At 36.5% G+C, this 15373-nt stretch overlaps 1 protein-coding gene across 2 annotated transcripts in view; it reads left to right on the plus strand.

Moving 5' to 3' along the window:
* The first annotated feature begins 1088 nt into the window (after window positions 1-1088).
* LOC135750824 (active breakpoint cluster region-related protein) overlaps window positions 1089-15373 on the plus strand; it is a 208849-nt gene continuing 194564 nt past the window's right edge. For both annotated transcript variants that reach the window (XM_073812087.1, XM_073812088.1), the window contains exons 1-16: window positions 1089-1219; window positions 1415-1527; window positions 1771-1875; window positions 2793-3038; window positions 4558-4665; window positions 4754-4808; window positions 4891-4943; window positions 5038-5175; window positions 5279-5394; window positions 5515-5671; window positions 8908-9033; window positions 9210-9285; window positions 9474-9569; window positions 9659-9730; window positions 10111-10208; window positions 10287-10391. In XM_073812087.1, the coding sequence (XP_073668188.1) occupies window positions 1165-1219; window positions 1415-1527; window positions 1771-1875; window positions 2793-3038; window positions 4558-4665; window positions 4754-4808; window positions 4891-4943; window positions 5038-5175; window positions 5279-5394; window positions 5515-5671; window positions 8908-9033; window positions 9210-9285; window positions 9474-9569; window positions 9659-9730; window positions 10111-10208; window positions 10287-10391 (1719 nt within the window). In that variant the 5' untranslated portion in view covers window positions 1089-1164. The remainder of the gene's footprint in view (window positions 1220-1414; window positions 1528-1770; window positions 1876-2792; window positions 3039-4557; window positions 4666-4753; window positions 4809-4890; window positions 4944-5037; window positions 5176-5278; window positions 5395-5514; window positions 5672-8907; window positions 9034-9209; window positions 9286-9473; window positions 9570-9658; window positions 9731-10110; window positions 10209-10286; window positions 10392-15373) is intronic.

Genomic DNA, 15373 nt, shown 5'->3' on the forward strand with positions numbered 1-15373 from the left:
GTTTGTCAGATGTCAACCTTTGCTAGTGTTCTGGAAGAATGAGTTGATTTGAGACCTGAATAAAGTGTTTTGGTAGTTTTAGTGCATTTTGAATGTAAAATGAACTGCTTTGCCAAGCTGAAAGTTTGTTAGGAGAACTGTGTGAAGAGTTTCGCAAAAGTGACCTAAGTATTGAGAAATGTGTCCTAGCGTCTGTTAAAAACTGTAAATAAACAAAAACAAAAAAGCCATACTAAATGGACTCTGATGCCTTAGAAATATGCAAGCTGCACCTTTACTAAAATAGCAGTTAAATGTTTTCATTTTGTTTACATTTGTAGTGCATTTAATTTAATTGTATTTAGTTTGATTTATTTATTTCATCATATTTCATTTCATGCATTTACACTTGCACCTTTTTAAATACATGTGAAAGTTAAAGATCTGTCACAAGGTATAACACCATCTTTTTCTATAATCAAATGGACTTTTAGTAAAGATATTAGTAAATATGTTTCATTTTAATATTTCTGTGAATATCATGGTGCCTGTCAGCAATAGTGCCTGTTTTAAAAGATACCATGGTTTGTATTCTCCAAATTATATGGTAATACAATTGTAGTAAATGCAATACTCAATTTAACCAGCAGTAGGTGGTAGTGTTAAACCGTGATAGATTGACTGCTTCACAGTCCAAAAACGTTATTGCAACAATAACAGGCAGTTTAAAAAAATGTTGAATGCCTGTTCATTACAAATTCACACACTGTAAAAAAGGCCATTGTAGATATTCAAGGATAAACTAAAATAACAATTTTAACTTTATTAAAACTTAATACTTAATGTTAATTCTTTGCTGTTTTATTCTAATAAAAAATGTAGATACATTGTCATTCTTATTGTTTAACAATATTATAAATATATGATGATTCAATCCAGACATAATAGATAATGGTAATAAACAGACACAGCTTCTTGAAATTGAAAAAAAAAATAAAATAAAATCAGGAACATGAGATTTCCCCTGCTGCCTCATAGCTTATTTCTTATTGCGTTTGTGAGAAGCAGGAAGAATGTGAGCTTGTTCACCACAGACGATCGTCAGTGTGCGAAAGTGAAAGGATATATCACATATCGACTGTGCCCTGAGACACACAGGCCAGTTCTCGGCAGTGGCTGCTGGTGATGGAGCTCTTTAAGGAAGCAGAGGATTATCTTAGGACCTGTGACATCACACCTGGTAAGACAGAGCAACCCAAATTCAGGAGCATTTGTTTGGTTTGTTTTACATACAGTACTACGTTTTGCTTCTTTTTACACCACATTAACCAAGTTTTAAAAAAATGCCCTTCGATCAGATGACAGTATAAATCCTACTAATGGTCAATGAGTGCTCTGTGGACAAGTTTTATATTGTTTCATGGTTTTCTGACAGTGACTGAGGATGATATGGGGGAATCTGACTTACTACAGGATGTGTTCAGTGAGGAGACAGACTGGGTATCTCACAGCCCTCTGCAAACTGAACCTCGCGAGCCATCAACTCCAGTATGCAGTAAAAATCCTTTATTGACTTACTTAATGTAGCTGATTATAAACTGATCTGTAACTAATCTTAGTTACTTGTGTGCATAGATATTAGCACACTACAAGTTTGATCATTTACCTTTTTTGAAAGATAAGTGGTTAAATACATATAGGTCACCTTTACGTGAACTGTTTGAATGTTATTTAAGTAAATGATAAACAAAATTAAGAAATGCAGCTGTTTCTGTTGTAAAAACTCTCCAGATATCCGATAGCCCAGATGAGCTGCTACAGAAGAGGATGGTGGTTTTGAAAGGGCTTCTGACCAGTGAAGAGATCTACCTGACAGAGTTAGAGACACTGCTCATGGTAATCCGTACACATGCACACATATTAATATATGTGGACTTTCCATAGACGTAATGACTGTACAAACGGTATATTTCAAATTATCATCATGTAGTATGATTGTCAACTTTAATTGTGGGGACCGGTCAGTGGTGCAGGTGGTTAAGACTTTTAATGTGGACATTTTAATGTACAGAAACTTGTATACACCAACAGTTATCAGCGTAGGGTCTTATCTACATTCATAATGGTCAGCCTATATTTTATCAGTTTAATCAACAATTATTTTTTACTTCCTATCTTAAACACTTCCTCATTATAATATCTGATTAAAAAAGTAGTATGTGTGAAGACCAACTCACCAAAACACACACAACTAAAATGTGCTATAGTAGATGTGTTATTTCCAGCCTCTATTAGCACCTTTATTTCTAATGTTTTCTCTTTCAAGAGGAAAAAAAGAAATTAAAAGCACTAGTTTATAACTTCAGTTATAAACAGATGTGTCTAAAAGCAGTCTATTCTCAAGCTTAAGACATCCTCCACTGTACTTTCCAGCTTCCGAAACTTCTTATTTAAGTCAAACCTTTTTCCCATCTGTCACATCCTGCAAGGGCAACTTCTGTTTCTTTAGTGAAGTACTTGCTTCCCTTTCTAGTTTGGATTTCATTTACCCATATTTACCCATACAGTGCCTAAAGAATCTAGAGTTACATGCATAATGAAGTATACACAAATAAATAAAGTGTCATATTACTTATTTACTTCCTCTTAAACTCATCACACTTTATTGAGGCGACAAATGGGTAAGGGTTTGGTTTTAGTAATGGTTATAAGGCACTTAATTGTTTTAGTTTTTTAGCATTAATTCTAAAATTCAGTTCCTAATCTTTCCTTAATTAACATTCATCCAATCTCCTCTGTCTCTTTATCTCCAGCCCATGAAAGCTCTGAAGGCATCAGCAGGTACATCGCAACCCGTGTTGTCCACCGAGCAGGTTCAGACAGTTTTCTACCAAGTTCCTGAGCTTAGAGACCTGCACAAGGATTTCTACACTAGCCTTAAGACCAGACTGAATAATGATACAGGGTCAGATCAGGGGCAGAGGACTGAGAACGGCGGAGAAATGCAGTTTTTCCAAGGGCACCTTCGGTTACCTGTAGGAGATCTGTTTCTTAAATTTGTAAGTTTTAACTTTTTCAGCCTATTATGTGTGAAAATGTGTTAAGGACAAACCTAATAAACTTTAAGCCTCAAAAACAATGACCATAAGTTAACATGCTAAATTATCTTCAGTTTGTTTACTAATTATAATTTCTGAAACAATTATTTGTTTAAAGAAAACAAAAACTTTTTTCATGTTTAAGTGCTATAATTCAATCCCCAGTGCTTCAATCAACCTAGAAAATTTGAAAAATAGCAACCCAGTAACTTAGTTTTGGTAAACCATTCTCTACAAGCAAGTGAAAAAAATTTGGCTCCCCTAGTGATGTCAGAAGGGGATAATACTGTCCTTAATCCGCACTATCCAACCACAGCACTGCCATTTAGTGCAGAGATAAGCTCATTTGCATTTTAAAGGACGCACCCAAAACGGCACATTTTTGCTCACACCTACAAAGTGAAAATTTTAACATGCTATAAAACATGTCATCGTCAGAGACAACTCAGTAAAAAAGTTTGTCCGTTAAAGGAATAGTCTACTCATTTTCAATATTAAACTATGTTATTACCTTAACCAAGAATTGTTGATACATCCCTCTATCATCTGTGTGCGTGCACGTAAGCGCAGGAGCGCGCTGCGACACTTCGATAGCATTTCGTTTAGCCCCATTCATTCAATGGTATCAAACAGAGATAAAGTTAGAAGTGACCAAACACATCAACGTTTTCCTATTTAAGACGAGTAGTTATACGAGCAAGTTTGGTGGTACAAAATAAAACGTAGCGCTTTTCTAAGCGGATTTAAAAGAGGAACTATATTGTATGGCGGAACAGCACTTTTGGGAGAACTTCGACTCGGCGCAGTAACACCCTCCCTCTCCCATTATGAGAGGGAGAAGGGGAGCGGACTTTTCAGGCGAGTTGAAGTACTCCCAAAAGTGCTGTTCCGCCATACAATATAGTTCCTCTTTTAAATCCGCTTAGAAAAGCGTTACGTTTTATTTTGTGCCACCATACTTGCTCATATAACTACTCGTCTTAAATAGGAAAAACGTTGATGTGTTTGGTCACTTCCAACTTTATCTCTGTTTGATACCATTGAATGAATGGGGCTAAACTAAATGCTATCGAAGTGTCGCAGCGCGTTCCTGCGCTTACGTGCATGCACACAGATGATAGAGGGATGTATCAACTCTTCTTAGTTAAGGTAATAACATAGTTTAATATTGAAAATGAGTAGACTATTCCTTTAAGGGCTTCCGTAGAAACATGGTGTCTCAAAATGGCGACTTCCACGTAAGAGGACCCTCTGTGTATGTAGATAAAAACGTCTCATTCTAAGGTAATAAAAACGTAACGGTTCATTATAAAAAGGTCTTTATACACCCCTGATAACATAGTTTTGTAAATTATTTTACATTTTTGTCAAGAGATCCTTCTTAAAATTACACACTGCAACTTTAAATGATTAATTGCATGTTGTGTCCCATCAATTTACATCCAGACATGTGCTTATGCTTGGTGTCTCTATTGTGTAGGTTAACCAGTTAGGAGTTTACCGGGGCTTCATTGATAACTATGAGAACGCACTGAGGATTGTGCAGAAGGGTATGCAGTCAGATCAGCGCTTCAGGACACTAGCAGAGGTCTAATGTTTTTCAATTTTGTCATCTCTACTTTCATGTTGGTACACCTTGCTGGTCCTTATCTCGTGTTTTTCTCTTGATATTTTAGAGTATGATGTCATCCAAAGGGTCAGACAATGTCAAAACGAAATACACATTTGAAGGTAAACAAATTTTTTTGCATTTGAATAAATCTATAAACACCTGGGTCATTTATACTTTTAATTCATTCATTGCACTCCATAGCTCTCCTGTATAAGCCGTTAGACAGAGTGATGAAAACCACCCTCGTGTTGCATGTGAGGCACTGTTCAAGATCATTTCTTCCAGCATATACACTTTATAAATATTCATTCATGCTCAAGGATTTATTATTATTACGCTTTTCCCTAGGAACTGTGGAATCACACGCCACCCGATCACCAAGATAGCGTCTCGCTGCAGGAAGCCCTTCGTCTCTCCAGCAGTTTCCTGTCGGGGGTCAATGAAAGGTCCCAGTGTAAAAGAGCTGTCATGCTCAGCAAAGGAGAGGTACTCATGGATTCAATGTTGCATACAAATAGCATTTCACCTTAAACAAACCGGTTTATGCCAGCTCAAGTGCATGCTGTCATTAAAACCATGTGTGCCATAGAGACGTCAACTGATGCGTGATGGGTTTGTGGTGGATGTGTGTGAGAGTGGATACAGCCTTAGACACCTCTTCTTGTACACGGACCTGCTTCTGTGTGTCAAACTTATAAGTGCCGGGTAAGTCTTTACCAATTGAATAAAACAATATAACTTAAACTTTCAAAAAAAGAGAAAAAAATTACATATTAGCACAAAATAGATTTAGCCATGAGCTTGGATTTATGTTTGTGTATGCAGGAGACAGGCACACTACAGGTTTTGCTGGTACCTGCCGTTGGTTGGCCTAAAACTGCATTGGGCATCTGAACATCAGCCCTCATCTGAATGCCAAATAAAAATCAGCAAAACCAGAGCTAAAATGTACCAGCTAAAACAAGCACTCCAGCAAAACATGGTAAGACAGGAGAGCTCACACGTTGATTTTTGTGGGTTTTTCGTTATTTAGCTCTACAAAAATGTAGGTCTGACAAGTAAGCAGATGTGTAAAGTACTCAAGTATTTTTACTTTACTCAAATAATTTTTTTATATAGTATATGTACATTATTAAAAATTTTTTATTTTACTTCACTACATTCTGATGCATAATACTATACTTTTACTCAACTACATTTCATAAAAACAAGTTTTAGACTGACCTCACACGGTTGTAGAGCGTATTGTGTATGAAACTGGCATCAGTTTCTGCCTTAAGCCGCGATGGCGATACGCGACGAACAGCAGTGGGATTTAGTTTAGTAATGGTTTCTTTTAAATGTCGTAGCTGGTCAGGACTCACACACAGCCGTCTAGAAAAGAGAGTAGCAACTGGCCCAAAACTGGTGATGTTGATCCGGTGGTCAAAGAAACGTATGGAAGCACGAATTAAAAGCATAATGCCTGTTTTTTATTACTTTACACTGTACTAGGTAGCCTGCTGTAATACTTTACAAATCTAGCATTTTTTTTTTGCTGAATGATTACTCAGATCTCATTCCAAAAATATATTCCAAAGAATATACTTCACTACATTTTATCATTTCAAGTTTTTTGTTTATATTTAATATTAAAGTACATTAAACATCTAGTATTTTTTTTACTTTTAACTTAAGTAAAAAGTACTTTTGTACTTTTACTCAAGAAAAGTAAAAGTACACAATTTTTATGTAATTAGGTATTAAATAAATTTTAATATGCAATATAAACAAAAACACAGAATGATTCTATTCTTTAGAATGTTGTTAACATTGACCAAAAGTAAAGTAAATTTTTTCCCAAGACAAACACTCTGATAAAGCACAGATGCTTGGAAAATTTACTTAAAATACTCGAGTAGTGTCCGTTGCAAAATAAGTTGTAGTTTGTTTAGTTAATATGAACACAATTATCAGAACACTAAGTTTTGAAAAAATTATTTCCGGCCCCTAAAGGGTGAATTTATTTTCCATCCGGCATTTAACCTAAAATGAGTTTGACACCCCTTAGATAGAGATGTACTCACAAGTGTGGTCTATTAATACCAAGTGGAATTTTTAACAAATGTAAAACGACTTCAGTATAATTTCACTTTTTTCTTATTGTGTTGTTTATCTTTGAAAGACATTTTATATGCAAAGTGCGGCCCTTTATTCTTTGAGATTATTTATGTTTGGTCAAGCACTCTTATAGTATAAACAAGAAATTTAGTGAAGTCTGCTCCTTTAACATAATTATCTGTTGTTTATCTTTGCAAAAAATAAATATATTATATTTTCATTTTAAATTTAAGTTTCATCAGATGTTTCAAAAACAACCCGAGTGTACAAATCTGAATAGTTGAGAATACATTTTTTCAACAGTATAAACTTAATATTAGAATAATATAAATTCTCAACATAATGCAGCAGTATTAGCAACAGGACAAAAGTAACAAGTGTTATGCTATGGTCACACTACTGGACACTGGTCACAGTGCTCCATGTGATATGAATTTGCAGGTCAGAGTTCACCAGAACTTTGCTACACTGTGACCTGTGACATTTTTCATGCGTATGAATGGAAGTCAAAAAGATGAAAAGTTTACTTTCAGCTTTACGGCACATTCACACGGGGCGAAAGCGTTAACGCTTGACGGAAGGCTTGGCCAACAGCCAATCACAGTGGCCGCAGCACATGCTCCGATCTTCCATAAACATAATTGGCTGGATCTGCCTAGGGTATTTGCATAAGGCAATCTGATTGGCTGACGCTCGCGTTGCCGCTTGAAAAGTTGAGAAATGTTCAACTTCTGCCGTGAGCAATGGCGGTGACGCGGCGCCGACGGATCCACAATTCAGTTCGCCACCGCTTGACGTCACTTATTAAAAGTGAATGGGAGCGTCAACGCTTATGCCCCGTGTGAATGCGCAGTTACTTTCGTCCCGGCAGGAAGTCTTTAAAGAGCAACTATGGTCTGATCCAATCTTTTATTCTGGCCAATCACAACGTACAGATTAGCTGTCCAATCAGGGACACAGGGCTTTTCAGATCGATGAGTTTTGTACAAAATCAATGCATTTGAGGAAGGCAAGGGATATCTGGAGCTACATAAATTTATGGTATGTGGAAAATAATTGTTTTTCTTACCATAAACCACGCCAACACATAATTTTGTATTATACAAAATATACAAAATAATATTGTTTTTTAGCAATGAAATAGGTGCATTTTAAACCTGATTTACTTTTATTCTGAAGAACTCTGAGAAGGCAAACTTCAGGATGTGCTGCAGCACTTAATAACCTGTAGATTGACTGTAACACCTGAAACAAGAAACACAACGTGTTTTTATAAGAAAACATTACCGCTTTAATTTACTTACCATAGTCGAAAACAGCTTTCCGGACCTACACGCGGAAATGATAATAAAATAACGGGATAATTGTCATCTCTGTCAAGAGCTGTGTGCTAAAGATGTTGTCTTAGTATGAAATGCCAATGTATTGAGAGCTCTGAGAAATAGCTTTCCCTGCTAAAAAAACAGCATACCAGCAAGACCAGCATATATTTTGTTTTGGTGCTGGTATACTAGTGACCACCAGCTAAACCAGCATCAAACCAGCATAGACCAGCATAATTCCCATGCTGGTCCATGCTGGTTTGATGCTCTTTTTTTCAGCAGGGTTGTTACTTGCGTCCCACGTTACTTGTGCCCCCGGTCCTCCCCCACATAACACCTTTGCTAAGTTCATTAATATATCACTCTGTGTGTACTCTCAGAATAAAAGGTACATGAAGGTACAAAAGTTATCACTTGGCAGTAACTTTTACACTTTTGTACCCTAAAGGTACATATTGGTAACTCCAAGGCACACATTGATACCTTAAAGCTACATATCTCTAGCTAAATGGTACATGTTAGGACCTTTTTAAAATGGACTGTCGCAGTGACAAAAATGTACAACTTTTGAGCCTTTTTTCTGACGTGTGTGGTTCTGATCTAAATAAACTTAAAAAACATTTTGGGCATGCTATTAACAAAAGTTGTTCTGCATTTGCAGATAAGACCTAGCATGTAGTCTGTTCTGTACTTTTTTATTTTTATATTTAGTTACAGAACAACAGAATGGCAATGGTAATTCCATATTTAGATCTCTGCTTAAATGTGTTATTTGTAATGGGTGTGTTTGTCACAGAAAGGTGGCAGGGGGTCATTTTCATGGGCAGTTGAACGATTGAAGCGGAAGCTCGAAGACTGTGAACTATGGCTTTTAACAAACACGCCGTCTTTTACTTTAGACCTTCACAGCAGCAGTGGAAAGGTGAGACCACAATACTCTCACACGTGCCCGCTTGCACATCCTCTCTTTCACACCCACATCATCTTAGATAAAGACGTTTAAGAAGTTGATGAGGAACTCTGGAAGGAACCAAGACTCTGTGTGAATCGAGATCTAAAACAAGCCTCGGTTTTAACCGCAGCTTTCTTTCTCCTTAGAGTCATACCATTCGACTGTATTCTTTATATGAGCTGGATAAGTGGAAAGAGGCCATTGAGATACAAAGTGGAAAGAGTGAGTGCATCTTTATTCAATCTGCATTTTTTATTATTTTTTTTATTTTATTACATTTTCTGACTTGTGCTTTATTTATGAGGTTTCGTAAATATTTGAAATACAGTAGAGGACATGTTTGTCACCCAACATATCACAAAATGTATCTGTTATTAAGATATGTATGTGTTGTGTGAATATTTGTACAGGTATAGAGACGGTTCCTCCAGACCTTCTGTCTGTTACTAGTTCCTGTATCAAACTCAGAATGACTCAACAACCCCCCCTTCACTGCGTTCAGCCTAGTAAAGCTCTCACTACTTTTTTTTTACAAAGTAAATAATGCCCTTTCTAAATCTCACCTGTGTATGAATGGAATCTCTTTTTCACACAGACGGGAGTGCACACATGTGTGGGAGCATATATGTGATGGTTCATTCGGCATTTGGTCTAAAACATCCAAGCAGTAAGTGAAATTCAGACACAGGCTTATAAATGTCTTTGTCTCGACTTAAATGGAAGTTTCCAAACCACAGGCCAAGCCACAAACTCATTATATGTATATAGAACATAGTGCCTTCACCAAGCACTGCCTCTATTGAAACACAGAACTACGTGAGCGTGCAAAAGATTGAAAACCCCCCAAAAACACATTTTATAGAGCAAACACGAACGAGACAAATTGATGTAGCAACCTGAAATCCATTTTGTCCGAATATAGCATTCAGTATATTCATCCATTTTGCTGAGACGCATTTACGTGATGTAAAATGTAAAATTAATGTGCAAAAATTCTTATGCTTCAGTTCTTTCTATCTCTGTGTGTCTTCAATACTGTATATGCAGGTGCATATGTGTGTCTGGAGGTAGATGGCTTTGAGTTTTATGACAGGCGAAAACAAACCTGCCTTTCGGCGTTCACTGTGACACCGGTGTGGGATGAGGTGAGTGGAGGGCAAACACACCGAATACAATCATAGTATTTGATTTGAATGCATTGATCAGTTTGTGTTATGGTATAGGAGCTGGTCTTTCAAGTGGATGGAGCTCAGCAGCTGTTCCTGGTGTTTGTGTCTCAGTCTGAGAGTGACTCGGAGGACAACATTTTGGGCAGAGCTGTGTTACAAGTGAGTTCACATACTTTTGCCTTGCACAAATGAAGCTCCAAAAGAACAAGACGCATATGTATAGCCATATGTTTATGTAAGTTATTGGGTAATTAATGTGTATTAACAGAGGTGTAAAAAGTACTCAAAAATTTTACTCAAGTGAAAGTACAAGTACTGAGTGTAAATTTTACTCAATTAAAAGTAAAAGTATCTGGCCAGAATTATACTTGAGTAAAAGTAAAAAGTACCACAGTAAAATTGTACTTGAGTATTAAAAAAGTAAAAGTAACCGGAAGAAGGAAAACGAGAGATTCATGTTTAAGCTTTCTTTAAAAACATGAAGTGAATGAACCACATACAAGGTTTTATCCTTTACAACTGTTTGTATTTAATTGTATTTCATTATCAAACTATAAGACTACTTCATAATTTCCAACATGATCTCACAAAGTTCAGTGGTATAGTCACAGAATTTTTTGCTCATTTATTCGTGTCATTGTCACGGATCTCCGCATTTTTCTATGTGTCTGTACCACGGACTTTCTTTTACGTGTCAGTTTCACGTATTGATTACTATTGATTTTCCTATTTTTAAACCATTTTCGCGTGGGTTTGGGGTTAGATTTGGGCTTTGGGGTTAGATTTGGGCTTTGGGTTAGGATGTCACTTTAACTATTGGTTTATACTATTTTTTCCATACTTTTAAACAATTGTCGCCTGACGTTAGGAGTTGGGTTTGGATGTCATTTTATGTTACAGAAAGTCCAAACTCACGGGAAAATGGTAAGAAAATAGGAAATTGCCATAGAAACAGTGCAGATAATCCGGAATACGGCTACAGGATGCACAGATCGGATCTGAACAGTTGTCAAACACAATGTGGACAGTGAGTCTGTCAAATTAGATATGCATCAAAATTTGGACTGACAGTGTGAACAAGGTATTAGTCTTGATAGAGAGGCTGCTAACAGCAGGAAACGTGTCACACCTCATGTGTTGTCGGTTTCAAAGAAGCAAAAAATCTTCATCATTAGATGAACTGTTGGCCAATTCCTCAGTGTGATCCAAAGGCTCCAGAATAAATAACATTTCAATTAAACTGACCATCAGCGCAATTCAATTGGTTTTACAGAGCAAGCAAAAATAGATCTCTAAAATAGAAGTACTTTTTGATTGTAAATAAAATTGTAAGGAGTAAAAAGTACTTTTTTTCTTTAAAAAATGTAATTAAGTAAAAGTAAAAGTACTGATTTTTAATTGTACTCAAGTAAAGTAAAAATCCCCAAAAATAATACTTAAGTACAGTAATCAAGTAAAATTACTCAAGTACTTTACACCTCTGTGTATTAATGTGAGTTGTTTATTTTTAAGTCTTGGTGAAACAATGTATGGGACTTGTCCCTTTAAAGCAGTCTTAATACTGTATTTTCCGTACTATAAGTCACACTTTTTTATAATTTGGTTGGTCCTGCGACTTCTAGTATGTCAAAATTAATTCATATGAACCAAGAGAAACCATTACCGACCGTCTACAGCTGCGAGAGTCTGCTCTATGCTGCTCCTGTATTTATGTAATTCAATGAATTCAGTGATGTGAAATGACTTGGAGGACATTTTTTAACTTGATTTGGCTTGTCGTCTTTATTTAGCCAATTCAGCCTCCCAGGTATGTTTGATATGCTATTGTGGTCGGTGAATAAACGGCAATGTTACATTAACATGTACAAACACCTATTCAGCCTGCTGTTCTGTGTGCCATTGTTTAGTTGAATAACTTGCCTTCCCAGATTAAAAGTCTGTTCTTGGACTTGGACTTTTGAAATCAAAAAAAAAAAAACAGATGTACAGTCCAGTGTGACTTATAATAATAATAATTTGTTAGATTTATATAGTGCTTTTCTCAGTACTCAAAGCGCTTTACATATGAATGGGGGAATCTCCTTGACCACCACCAATGTGCAGCATCCACCTGGATGATGCGACGGCAGCGATATTGCGCCAGAACGCCCACCACACACCAGCTTATTAGTGGAGAGGAGACCGAGTGATGAATCTTATATATGTGTTTTTTACTCTTCAATACCCATTTTTTACTCATGCGATTTATACTCTGGAGTGATTTATAGTCTGAAAAATACGATATTGCTATGTTCTAATGACTGAGACTGACTGGTGTTTTCATATCATTAACATAAATTATTTTTCTGTTTATTTATACACTGTCAGAAAAAAGGTACAAAGTTGTTTCTTTTTCTGTCGCTGGGGTGTTACCCTAAAAGATACCTCTTTGTACCTTTATGGGTATACAACACATTGAAATGTTGTACCTTATGGGTTACAATTAGTGCTGCAACTACGCTTCACGCTGTTTACATTCATCTCGCGTAATGGCAGCTTCAGCTCCTGGCAGTGTTTCCCATACATGATTTGTTTGAGTGCGCAACAAAATCAACAATGGCCGCAACATTTACATTTTTACTTTCATTTAAAACGGCTTCATTTATTGTTGTGAGCGCTCGGTGGTGCCTCTCTTGTGCGCGCGCGCTCTCTCTCTCTTCGACAGCGTCTCTCACACATGACGCTGAGTGAAATAATTAAAAGTTGGCTGTGTTTTCCATGCGGAATCCTCTGTGTACTTGCATTTTCACGTAAACGTCAGATGTTACTGACAGAGAAGACGACTGATTCGAGTTTATCATGAAAGGTTAGCAGTGTTTTCCCACACACACTGGTTCTCTATGTGCTTGTGCGCGAGCTCTCTCTCTCCTATGCCCGCACATGCCCTCTGTAGTAACTCTGTGTAATGGCAATTTTTTAATTTGAGCCGAATTGTCGGCGATGTCGCGTTTATAAATCAAGATTTTAGTTACTTAGTAGTTAAAGTAACAGCTGGTTGGATCAAACACAAGGTTATTGGGTCATGTTTAGTCACTATTTTAATAGTCTTTATGTCTAACAACAGAACAGATAATATGTGAAAATAGCATTCAGTTGTGTTAAAATACAATAAAACAAACAATGACTGTCAGATCAGACAGAGAGTAGAAAAAAAGATTATCCAACAGATTAAATAGCTAATAAAAAAAGGAACACTATATTAATAATAAAAAATATAGCTAATCAAAAAACGAACACTATATTAATAATAAAAAATAATCGTTAGAGTAGTCGACTAATCTGAAAAATAATCGCAAGATTAGTCGACAGAAGAAATAGTCATTAGTTGCAGCTCTAGTTACAATATTATATATATATTATATTATGGCTCCGCCCTCCTACGTGCTTCCGCTTAATTTTCATTTCCCTTCAGTACTACGTCTGGGACTGCTCTGTAGAGTTTTGTTTTCTTCTGCAAAAATCTGCAGGACCAATCAGCGAACAGATGGGGGTGGCTAAGAACGATGACTTTGAGGTTGTGCGTCAGTTTGAGTTGTAGTTCAGTAATGGCAGCGGAGAAGACGTGAGAAAAGCTATTCGGTCCATTGTTGCAAAACTGCCGAATATGCAGAAGTTAAAGCCGGAGCAAGAACCAGGTTTGCTAAGTTTTGTTTGTCTGATTATTCTGACTTGTTGTTTCCGGCCGGTTTCGGTGCATGATATACGTCACGACCACACGTTAGCGATTGGCTATGGCAGATCCTGAGTGACTCTGGGCAGATCCAATAGTTTTAAACTTTAACAGAGGACCCTCCTTAACGCTTTGCAATGGAGCGTGGCCAGACTCTCTGTAATGAATGTACGAGAGTCTGGATGGACCAGGCTAACAATATTATACCCTAAGGACCAATTGTGTACCTTAAGGAACAATTTTGTACCAGTTAAATTTTAGGGGTACAAAACAGTTAACCGTACCTTTAAAGGTACACAATAGATCTTTAAGGAACAGTAATGTACCTCAAAAGGTACAACATTGTATTATGTTTATATACCTGTAAAGGTACAAAACGTACCTTGGGGTACCACCCCAGCGACAAAAAAGGTACCGTTTTGTAAAAATTTTTCTGACAGTGTATGGCTAGATTTTTGCTTCAGTTTGTTTTAGGGATGTTCATTTCAGTTCATTTTCTTGACCGCAGATTGTTAACCAAACATTAACTGTAAACTGATAAGGTTTTATATTAAATTGTCATTGAGTAAAAATACAGTTGACGGTTGTCTGTGACCCAGTAAAAACAATACAAACATTTTATTTAGTTAGAATCTGCAAACAGCAGAAACAGATCAACCACAGAACCAGGATTCAAATTATTATATTATCACATTTTCACGCAACATTACACTGTTAAAAAGTTCTGTAGAAATTACAGTATTACTGGCAGATGTTTGCCAGTAACGTACTGTAGATTTAAATGTATGTTATTTACTGGCAACAGTTTGTTCAAAGTTAAAGGAATAGTCTACCCATTTGCCATATTAAACTATGTTATTACCTCAACCTAGAAGAATTAATACATACCTATCTTTTTTCAATGCGTGCACTGTACAGCGCGTAATGAATGTGTTAGCATTAAGCCTAGCCCATCCATTCATTCTTATGGTACCAAAAAAGTTTTATTTTGTGGCACCATACTTTTTGGTATAACTCCTCATGTAACAGTCTTTAAACAGGGAAAACACCGGAAGTGTTTGGTGGCTTCCCTGTTTGGTACCATAGGAATGAATAGGTCTAGGCTAAATGCTAACACATTCACAACGCGCTGTACAGTGCACGCATTGAAAAAAGATAGATATGTATTAATTCGTCTAAGTTGAGGTAATAACATAGTTTAATATGGCAAAAGGGTAGACTATTCCTTTAAATGAACATTAAACAGAATAAAACTAAAATAACATCCGCATGCTAGCATTATGGGAACCAAAATCTGAAGAAATAAACAGAAAAAGGTTGATGAGGAGACTTCTGGTTTCAAGAATGCTTTGCATAAGGCTATAATTTTATAGTTTTATTCTATAAAGTTACTGGCAAACAGTTGCATAACTACAGCAATTGTTTTTACAAT

This window comes from Paramisgurnus dabryanus, chromosome 2, assembly GCF_030506205.2.
Source record: "Paramisgurnus dabryanus chromosome 2, PD_genome_1.1, whole genome shotgun sequence".
Classification (NCBI taxonomy): domain Eukaryota; kingdom Metazoa; phylum Chordata; class Actinopteri; order Cypriniformes; family Cobitidae; genus Paramisgurnus; species Paramisgurnus dabryanus.